Raw genomic sequence first — 10,000 nt, 5'->3', positions numbered from 1 at the left:
CTTTCGGGGCCGCCATGTCATGAAGATGCGCCATGAGCGACATGACAGAATGGGAATCATGGGACACCACACTGTTAGCGAAGGCCATGAGGGTGTGGTCCTCTACCTGCAATGGAACACACACTAAATCTTCATCATTTTAATATAGATAGGTAGAGAGACAGAGGGATAAAGATGAGGAGAGAGAGAGAGAGAGAGAGAGAGAGAGAGAGAGAGAGAGAGAGAGAGAGAGAGAGAGAGAGAGAGAGAGAGAGAGAGAGAGAGAGGGGGAGGGAGGGAGAGAGAGAGAGAGACAGAGGGATAAAGATGAGGAGAGAGAGATAGATAGATAGATAGATAGATAGATAGATAGAGAGAGAGAGAGAGAGAGAGAGAGAGAGAGAGAGAGAGAGAGAGAGAGAGAGAGAGAGAGAGAGAGGAGAGAGAGAGAGAAAAAGGAGAGTGAGAGATTGGAGGAAAAAGGGGGAGAGAGAGGGAGAGAGAGAGAGAGGGAGGGAGATAGAGAGAGAGGGAAGAAGATATAAATATATATATATATATATATATATTATATATATATATATATATATATATATATATATATATATATAGAGAGAGAGAGAGAGAGAGAGAGATAAATAGAGAGAGAGAAAGAGAGAAAGAGAAATATAGCGAAATAGAGAAACAGAAAGAGAGAGAGAAGGAGAGAGAGGAAGAGAGAGGAAGAACAAATGGTCTACGCTGAAGTAATCACCATAAATGATCGTTATTTCTCGTTATCCCTCCATGACCTCAACTAAAATTCCACTTCAACTCTTTGTCCAAAAAGGAAAGGAACGAAAAAAATGAGTGCAGCTTTTAGAAATCTTAAAACGTAATTAGACTCATCCAACATAGCACCAAAAATTTATGAGATGCAAGTTTTCTGGGTAATTAATTCTGTAAAAAGAAGCCTTCCCGGGATCTCTTGCACAATATTCTCCGTGTGTGAATCAAAGAATAGAATCTCGTGTATTCATAAAAAACTATCGTAAACATTCTTAAATGCTCGCGTAATTAAACCTGGTTCTTACAGAATGTGCATACATTACAAAACAGTTATATATAAATCCTGTAATGCCTAAACGTACACGATACAGCACATTAATAAAACCAAAACTAGTAAGACACATGAAAAGTAATACTTACCCTATCCTTGTGTTGCTGGTACAAGACGAAGCGCTTGTACAAGGTGTGGATGGGTCTCGTGTACTCCTCCATGGTGTCAAGAGCGATCTCCCAGCGCACCATGTCTTGAAGTCCGTCGGCGATGTCACGCAAAGAGTTTGCGACTCCGTGAATCTAAGGGTGGGAGGGAGGGAGGGAGGCAGGGAGAGAGGCAGGGAGGGAGGGAGGGAGGGAGGGAGGGAGGGAGGGAGGGAGAGAGGCAGGGAGGGAGGGAGGGAGGGAGGGAGGGAGGGAGGGAGGGAGAGAGGCAGGGAGGGAGGGAGGCAGGGATGGAGGAAAATAGAGAGAGAGAGAGAGAGAGAGAGAGAGAGAGAGAGAGAGAGAGAGAGAGAGAGAGAGAGAGAGAGAGAGAGAGAGAGAGAGAGAGAGAGAGAGAGAGAGAGAGAGAGAGAGAGAGAGAGAGAGAGAGAGAAGAGAGAGAGAGAGATAGAGAGAGAGAGAGGGAGAGGGAGGAGGGAGGAGGGAGGAAGAGAGAAAGCAAGAAGGAGAGAGGGAGGGGAGGTGAGAAAAGGAGAAGGGGGACGAGGAGGAGGAGGAGGAGGAGGAGGAGGAGGAGGAGGAGGAGGAGGAGGAAGAGGAGGCAGGAGGAGGAGGAAGAGGAGGCAGGAGGAGGAGAAGGAAGAGGAGGAGGAGGAGGAGGAGGAGGAGGAGGAGGAGGAGGAGGAGGAGGAGGAGGAGGAGGAGGAAGAGGAGGAGGAGGAAGAGGAGGAGGAAGAGGAATAATAATAATAATTATAATAATAATAATAACAATAATAAGAGGAGGAGAAGGAGGAGTAGGAGGAGGAGAATGAAGAAAATGAGGAGGAGGAGGAGGAGGAGGAGGAGGAGGAGGAGGAGGAGGAGGAGGAGGAGGAGGAGGAGGAGGAGGAGGAGGAGGAGGAAGATGAGGAGGAGGAAGAGGAGGAGGAGGAGGAGGAGGAGGAGGAGGAGGAGAAAGAAGAAGAAGAGGAGGAGGAGGAAGAGGGGGGATGGGGAGGGGGAGAAGGAGGAAGAGAGAGGAGGAGGAAGAGGGGGAGGGGAAGGGGGAGGAGGGGGAGGAGTAAGAGAGGGAGAAGGGGAGAGGAGAGGAAGAAAAAAAGCCGATTAAAAATCTGTATTTCCTTTCCTTTGCTTTACTATCTACTTATAGTTACTTATATCTGTATTTTCTTTCACTCGCTTTCTTTCTGTCACAATCTCTCTCTCTTTACTATTTATAAAGTTGTATCACGGTCCCTTCAAAATACGATATCATTGAAGTTTGTAAGGGCATCAATGTATTGAAAAAATAAGATATCTCTATTTATTTCATTTAAAGAAAGTCAATGGAAACCCATTTAATTATTTAATATTCTAGTGTGGTTTTTAATTACAAGCAAGACATCGTGGAAACATCAAATAAAATGGAAAAAGTACCTGACAACTCTTCAACTTATACACACCACTCTCCGCTTTGCAAGGTTGTGGATAGTTTAATGTATTTCCCAGATTCTGTCAACTATTTTTTGCCTGATTAAATACATTGTTCTTCAATATGAAAAGTGGAAATCGTATCCACAGCGAGCGAGTTCCGTTTCTAAATAAGACAACTGGGTAGTTCCAATGATCACGAACATTTACTAGACTTGTTGATTAAATCATATCAACAAATCAAGATATTCAGCATTTTCTTTGGTATTTTTGAGCCGGTAAGATTATATCATAGAGGTACAGAATGATTTTGAAGACATTCATCCCACCGAAGTCAATACCACGTGTCATATGACTCCGACACGTTGGACATTCTTACCATGTCGTTCAAGCGACCGTCATGCTTGACTTCAAATCTTGTCCATATAGAGTGAACGTGTATTTGATATATTGCTAAAATGACACAGAAACATTTTATACAGTTTTACAATAACAAGTTATATAAAAATACTTACGAATTGATTCATAATCGATGACAATAAAAATTCCTATCTAAGACTAAGTGAAATATATCTGAAAAAAATATCGTGCTCTGATTGGCTGGCCAGAGTGTATCAAATTGCTTGCCTTCAACTTGATACAAAATGAAAAGATGTTTCAGCAGGTTCCAATAAAGGGCAAACGTGTATCAGAGTGTATCGAAGTGTTAGGGGTTTCGGAAATATTACAAAAAAGGCTCATGTTACTCCCTCTCACTCTGCCTCTGAGGTTTGTCTGTTAGTCAGTCTCTCTCTCTCTCTCTCTCTCTCTCTCTCTCTCTCTCTCTCTCTCTCTCTCTCTCTCTCTCTCTCTCTCTCTCTCTCTCTCTCTCCATCGCTGTCTACCTGTCTCTATTATTCTGTCTTTCTATTTCTCTCTCTCTTCCTCTCTATGTCTCTGCCTTTGTCTGACTATGTGTGTGCGTGTCTCTACTCCCCCTACCCCCACTCTCTCTCTCTTCCTACCCCCTTCTCTCTTTACCCCCCTACCCCCCTTTCACTGTGAGCAATCACTCAGGCATCTAAATTTCAACTTGAAAGTAGACGGCCACTTCCATCAAAGTTACAGCCGACGCGTAACACCCAAATCTCCATATTTTCACGATGTCAAATATATATATAAACTCACATATTACTGTATAAATTATCAATATGTGCACGTCTGATACACCGCTGGATGCTAATGTTTTCAACAAAGACCATCAAATATCACAACAATTTAAATAAACAGAGGAAAAAAGAAAACACACAAACTTACCCCGTGTTCCACCTGGTCTATGCGTCGAGACAAAATTTCAAACATGCCGAGTAGTTTCCTGTCAGCCATGGGGATGTATGAGCCGAAATTCATATCCTCGATTGACATATTAAACACCTGCGGAAGAGGGGACCTTACTTCATTATGCATGTTGTGTTATTGGAGATTTATACTTAGAAGGTATTACATTTAATAAATATGTCATGTATTAGTTCCATATCTATAGGAATCGTTAGAATAAGATTAGCTTTAAATCAGTGCTGTGGGAATGGGAAAAGCTAACTCTTGTACATTCGTTAATTTTGCTGAACAAAATACGATTTATTTATTATTGTCCTTTCAGTAAATACTGAGATGATTAATTAGAATTAACAAGGAAAGTATAATTGCTGAATATTGCCGCATTTGTAATCTGAACTTAATATTTGAAGGTTGGAATTATACTTGCTTTACAAAGTCCTAGAGCTAGGAAACGTATATATTTCGATGATGTGCTGCATTAATAAACGAAGTTCTTAAAAAAATCGTTCGAAATGATTTTACATTAAACATTCATGCCATAATATCTGAATATCGATTCATGCAGGAAATACATACCTCAGTCCCCCACTCTCGAGGTTAGTTTTCTTTTACGAAAGAAAATGAGGCAATTACCAGAACTAAACTTTCAGAGATCAGTATTTCAAGGACGTCATATATTTGAAGTACCAAAGTTTAGCTGAAAACGCCCATAAACTCAGAAAACCTATGAGAGAAATTGAGATTAACCACGTACAATTTCCATGTATCATTCTGCAGACGTGGCACCCTCTGAATAACACTTCTAGGAGTGACAATGGTTAAAATATATGCTACTACATCAGTATAATTTATCTCTAAGATATAGCGAAGGTGGCAGATATCGAGAAAGATTTTTATACATGACCACCGAAAGCAGTGTTTTCCTCGAGCTATCGGTCACGCGGAATTTCGTTCAATAGAGTCAAATGAAGCTTTCACTGATCTTGCAGACTATGGCAGTTGTGGAGTACGAAGTCATTAACTTGGCGGCTAATTTGTGCAACCGTATTCCGTCTCTGCCACATGTCTAGGCGTTAATTAAGGAAGGTTGAGGCCCTGAAATGGCTGTCGGTGACTTGTAGGTGGGATATTTATTTATTTTCTCTAGTCCAACTGACTCCATTCGTAATAACCAATAGCCATAGATGTGCACCGTTCTTTTATAATTTTGTTATCTAAAAAAGGCCCAAAACACCCAAACAGGATGGAGAGAGGAGAGAGAGAGAGGAGAGAGTGTGGGTGAGAGAGGTGTGTGAGTGTGTGTGGGGGGTTGGGTGTGTGTTGTGGGGTTGGGGGGGTGTGGGGGGGGTGTGGGGTGTTGGGGGTGTGTGGTGTGTGTGTTGGTGTGGGTGGTGGGGGGTGTGGTGGTGTGGTGGGGGGTTTTGGTGTGTGTGGGTGGTGTGTGTTGTGTGTGTTTTGTGTGTGTGTTGGGTGTGTGGTTTTTTTTGGGGGTTGTGTGTGTGTGTGTGTGTGTGTTGGTGTGTGGGGTGTGTGTGGGTTTGGGTGGGTGTGTGTGTGTGTGTGTGTGTGTTGTGTGTGTGTGTGTGTGTGGTGTGTGTGTGGTGTGTGTGTGTGTGTGTGTGTGTGTGTTGTTTTGTGTGTGGTGGTGTGGTGTGTGTGTGTGTGGGGTTGTGGTGTGGTGTTGTGTTGTTGGGTGTGTGTGTTGTGGTGGGTGTGTGTGTGTGTGGTGGGTGGTGTGGGTGTGTGTGTGGTGTGGTGTGGTGTTTTGTGTGTGGGGGTGTGTGTGTGTTTTTTGTGTGTGGGTGTGTGTGGTGTTTTGTGTGTGTGTGGTGTTGTGTGGTTGTGTTTTGGGTGGTGTGTGTGTGTGTGTGGGTGTGTTGGTGGTGTGGTTTGGGGGTTTTGTGGTGTGTTTTGTTGGTGTGTGTGTGGTGGTGTGTGTGTGTGTGTGTGTTGTGTGGGGGGTGGTGTGGGTGTGTGTGTGGGTGTTGTGTGTGTGTGGTGAGGGGTAGTTAATAGATTCGTACATGTTTGTGGTTCGAGTGGTTCCAGTAGGTGTATTGTTGAATTTGTGTTGTAACTTGTTAGTAGGAGGTAGTGTAGTGTGTTGGTAGTGGTGTGAGGAGGAGTTTGGAGAGATTAGATATCCCCCCCCCCCCACTCTTTTTCTCTCTCTCTCTCGAGATGGAGGAGAGAGGAGAGAGGAGATAAGAAGGAGAGGAGGATGAGGAGAGAGAGGGAGGAGAGAGAGAGAGAGAGGAGAGAGGAGAGGAGAGAGAGGAGAAAAGGGGAGGAGAAAAGAGAAGAAGAGGAGAGGGAGAGAGAGAGAGAGAGGTGAGAGAGATGAGAGAGAGGAGAGTGAGGAGAGAGAGAGGGAGGAGGAAATAAAGAAGGAGAGAGGACGAGAGAGGAGAGATGGAGAGGAGAGGGAGAGAGGGGAGAGAGAGAGAGGAGGAGGAGGGGGGGGAGGGAGAGAGAGGAGAGAGGGGGAGAGAGGATGAAGAGAGAGAGAGAGAGGAGAGACGAGAGGGGTGAGAGACGAGAGGGGAGGAGGGGGGAGAGGGGAGGAGAGAGAGAGGAGAGGTAGAGGAGAGGGGGGGGAGGAGGGAGTGAGAAGAGAGAGATGAGAGAGAGGGAGAGGAGGAGAGAGAGAGAGAGAGAGAGAGAGAGGAGGGGGAGGAGAGACGAGAGAGATGAGAGGAAAGAGAGAGAAGAGAGAGAGAGAAGAGAGAGAGAGAGGAGAGGAGAGGAGAGAGAGAGAGAGAGACATAAAGAGAGAGAGAGAGAGATGAGATGAGAGAGATGAGAGAGAGAGAGAGAGAGGAGAGAGAGAGGGGGGGAGTGAGAGGAGAGGAAGAGAGAGAGAGATGAGAGGAGAGGGGGGGAGAGAGGAGAGAGAGAGAGAGAGGGAAGGGAGAGAGGAGAGAGGATGAGGAGAAGGAGAGAGGGAGAGGGGAGAGGGGGAGAGAGGGGAGAGGGGAGGGGGGGAGGGAGGGGGGAGGGGGGGGAGAGAGTGAGAGAGAGAGGAGAGGGAGAGAGGGAGAGAGAGAGAGAGAGAGAGGGAGAGAGAGAGGTGGAAGGAGGAGAGAGAGGAGAGAGAGGAGAAGAGTGAGAGGAGGAGAGAGATAGAGAGGAGAGAGAGAGAGAGATGGATGGAGAGAGAGAGAGGGGATGAGGAGGAGAGAGAGATATAGAGAGAGAGAGAGGAGAGGGGAAGGGGGAGGGGAAGAGAGGGAGAGAGAGAGAAAAGAGAGAGAGATGAAAGAGAGGAGAGGAGGGAGAGGGGGAGGGGGGGAGAGAGGAGAGAGAAGAGAGGGGGAGAGAGGGAGGAGGAGAGGATAGATCGATAGATAGAGAGAGAGAGAGAGAGGAGAAGAGAGGGGGAGAGGGATGAGAGAGAGAGAGAGAGAGAGAGGAGAGAGAGGGAGAGAGGTGAGAGGAGAGAGAGGGAGAGGAGGAGAGAGAGAAGGAGGAGGAGAGAGAGAGAGAGGGGAAGAGAGGAGAGAGGAGGAGGGAGAGAGAGGAGGGGGTGGAGGAGGGGAGGGAGAGGAGGAGGGAGAGAGAGGAGAAAAGAGGAGAAGAAGGGGGGGAAGGGAGAGTTGAAAAAGGGGGGAAAAGGGGTGGGGGAGAGGGGGGGAGAGAGAGAGAGAGAAGGAGAGAAAAGGAAAGGAGGGGAAAGAGGAGAAAAAAAGAGAGAGAGAGAGAGGAGGAGAGAGGGGGAGGGGGAGGGGAGAGAGGGGGAAGAGGAGGGGGGAGAGAGGAGGGGAGGGAGAGAGGGAGGGGAGAGAGGGGAGGGGAGGGAGGAGGGAGAGAGAGGGGAAAAGAGGGAGAAAAATAAAGAGAGGGGAGAGAGAGAGAGGGGAGGGGGGAGGGGGGGGAGGAGAGAGGGAAAAGGAGAGAGGATAAGAGGGAGGGAGAGGGAGAGGGAGGGGAGAGAGGGAGAGGGAGAGGGGAGGAGAGAGGGGGGGAGAGAGAAAAAAGAGAGAGGAGAGGAGAGGAAGGGGGAGAAAAGAGGAGAGAGAGAGGAGAGGGAAGAGAGAGAGAAGGGAGGGAGAGATAAAAGAAGAAAAAGGTAGAGGGAGAGGGAGGGGAGAGAGAGGTGGAGAGAGAGAGGAAGAGGGAGAGAGGGGGAGAGGGAGGGGAGAGGAGAGAGCCCAGACAGGCATACAGAGACCATACAAAAAACACTGAATATTAAGCAAGCGCCATAATGTAAGTGGCCTTGATTTTTCGTGACGTAACTTCCGGCAACACACCTGTATAGCCTACTGGATTATCCCGGAAATGCGGAAATTTACCCATACTAATAAGGGTCGTTACTATTCAGAACACAATAAACTTTTTTCACGATTGACGTAGCCTCATGTAAAGTCTGACTATCCGATTTCCTCTTTATTTACAGTTTTGTTTATTATTTAGATAAGCGAAGTTATAGCATTCTCCGTATTTTGACAGGTTTGATTATTATCATTATTTTTTCTGTAAGCTTAATATGCAAATAGAATAATTAGCAAGAAAAAAATAAGATATCAATATTATTAATATGAAACACGAGGAAGAAATAGACAAAAAAGAAGAAATATTGAATTCGCTTCTTGTTGATATTTAAACAAATCATTCGCTTCAATATGTATTTGCATATAAAGTTTACCTTCCCCTTTATATAGCTTTGTGAAATATATGAGTACGATTTACCCTCCCCCCAAAAAAATATTTCCATAGTTACAGAAAAAGGAAAATACGAATAGCATGCAATACCTGAAAAATATTACCCACAAAGGAGAAAACTAAACATATTAATGAATCAGGTTTCTAGAAAGAATCATTAATAAGTAATCAAACCAATTTACCTAATTATTTACGTTTCGCATCAACTGTTTTTACTGGGATGACCAACAATGCTGAAATCATTACCGTGTGGATGTATCAGTGCTATTGTTAATGGGCTTAATATAAACCCATATCGTTTATATTTCTCTGTATGACTATGTAATAATGATGATCATAATGTAGTATATATATGTGTGTATATATGTATATATGTATATATGTGTATATTTAAATAAATAAGTACATATATATATTTATTTATTTGTTTATTTACGCACACACACACACACACAAATATGAATATATATATATATATATATATATATATATATATATATATATATATATTCATATTTTATCGTCTCTAAGTTAAAACAAATACTCGACAAGCGATTTTCACGCAGAATATACCAGTCATTTAACAGTGATATTTCAGTGACTGGAATATACACCTTGATGATGTATATTTTTCTCTCTAATATTCACATAACATCTATCTCTCAAGTTGATTTCAATTATCGCCGACGACGTTAATAAACTTAGCATTTCCGGAATGAATTTTACATGCATATCCTCTTTACTGATGATTGAGCAAATGCATGATTACTCTCTCTCTTCTACCCCAATTCACAAACATTTATACCATAAACATTGTTATTAAATCAACACGTATATCTGAACAATTAACGTGACGTCACACACGCCAATACGAATTTAAATATTACAATAGCAATTACTGACAGCAGGGAATATCGTTACTGTTATTTTATCTATTATATCATAATGATTATAATGATGTACGTAGCTGGCCTTATTCATACCGATATTTAATTACCATATATATGTAAATTACCCGGGATATCATATACAGCTATTGATGAAGTTTGCGCCACCCGTACTGGCCAAATATAAAAGTACATATACGATAAAGAACATTAACATGCGATATTTAATTTGCATACACGATATTTCATACCAGATTTAATATTTATATTCGATACTTTATACAGCATTTAACATATATGTACTATATTTCCTGCGATATTGATGAATTCGGCATCGCTCATACCGACATATCATTAACGAAACCATAAAGCAGATATACCATTAACTATTATAATTAAAATCCTCTCTCACTGCCATTATCTTCCTCCTTTCATTACATATCACAAACCCAGAATATACCATTGGTTAATGTAATCAAAATCCCTCTTATCCTATGATAACGATGAATTTAGTGTCATTACATCAATTTTCT

The 10,000-nt window shown here is 43.5% G+C and overlaps 1 protein-coding gene across 2 annotated transcripts in view; it reads right to left on the bottom strand.

The window, feature by feature from the left end:
* Positions 1-10,000, bottom strand: part of LOC125034687 — a 31,649-nt gene that overhangs the window by 8,831 nt on the left and 12,818 nt on the right. For both annotated transcript variants that reach the window (XM_047626595.1, XM_047626597.1), the window contains exons 4-6: positions 3,895-4,011; positions 1,168-1,320; positions 1-106 (exon numbers count right to left, since the gene is read on the bottom strand). The exon at positions 1-106 is cut by the window's left edge and continues 41 nt beyond it. In XM_047626595.1, coding sequence (XP_047482551.1) covers positions 1-106; positions 1,168-1,320; positions 3,895-4,011 — 376 coding nt within the window. The remainder of the gene's footprint in view (positions 107-1,167; positions 1,321-3,894; positions 4,012-10,000) is intronic.

Source organism: Penaeus chinensis, chromosome 18 (assembly GCF_019202785.1).
Source record: "Penaeus chinensis breed Huanghai No. 1 chromosome 18, ASM1920278v2, whole genome shotgun sequence".
Classification (NCBI taxonomy): domain Eukaryota; kingdom Metazoa; phylum Arthropoda; class Malacostraca; order Decapoda; family Penaeidae; genus Penaeus; species Penaeus chinensis.
This window is presented reverse-complemented; position numbering and strand designations above follow the sequence as displayed.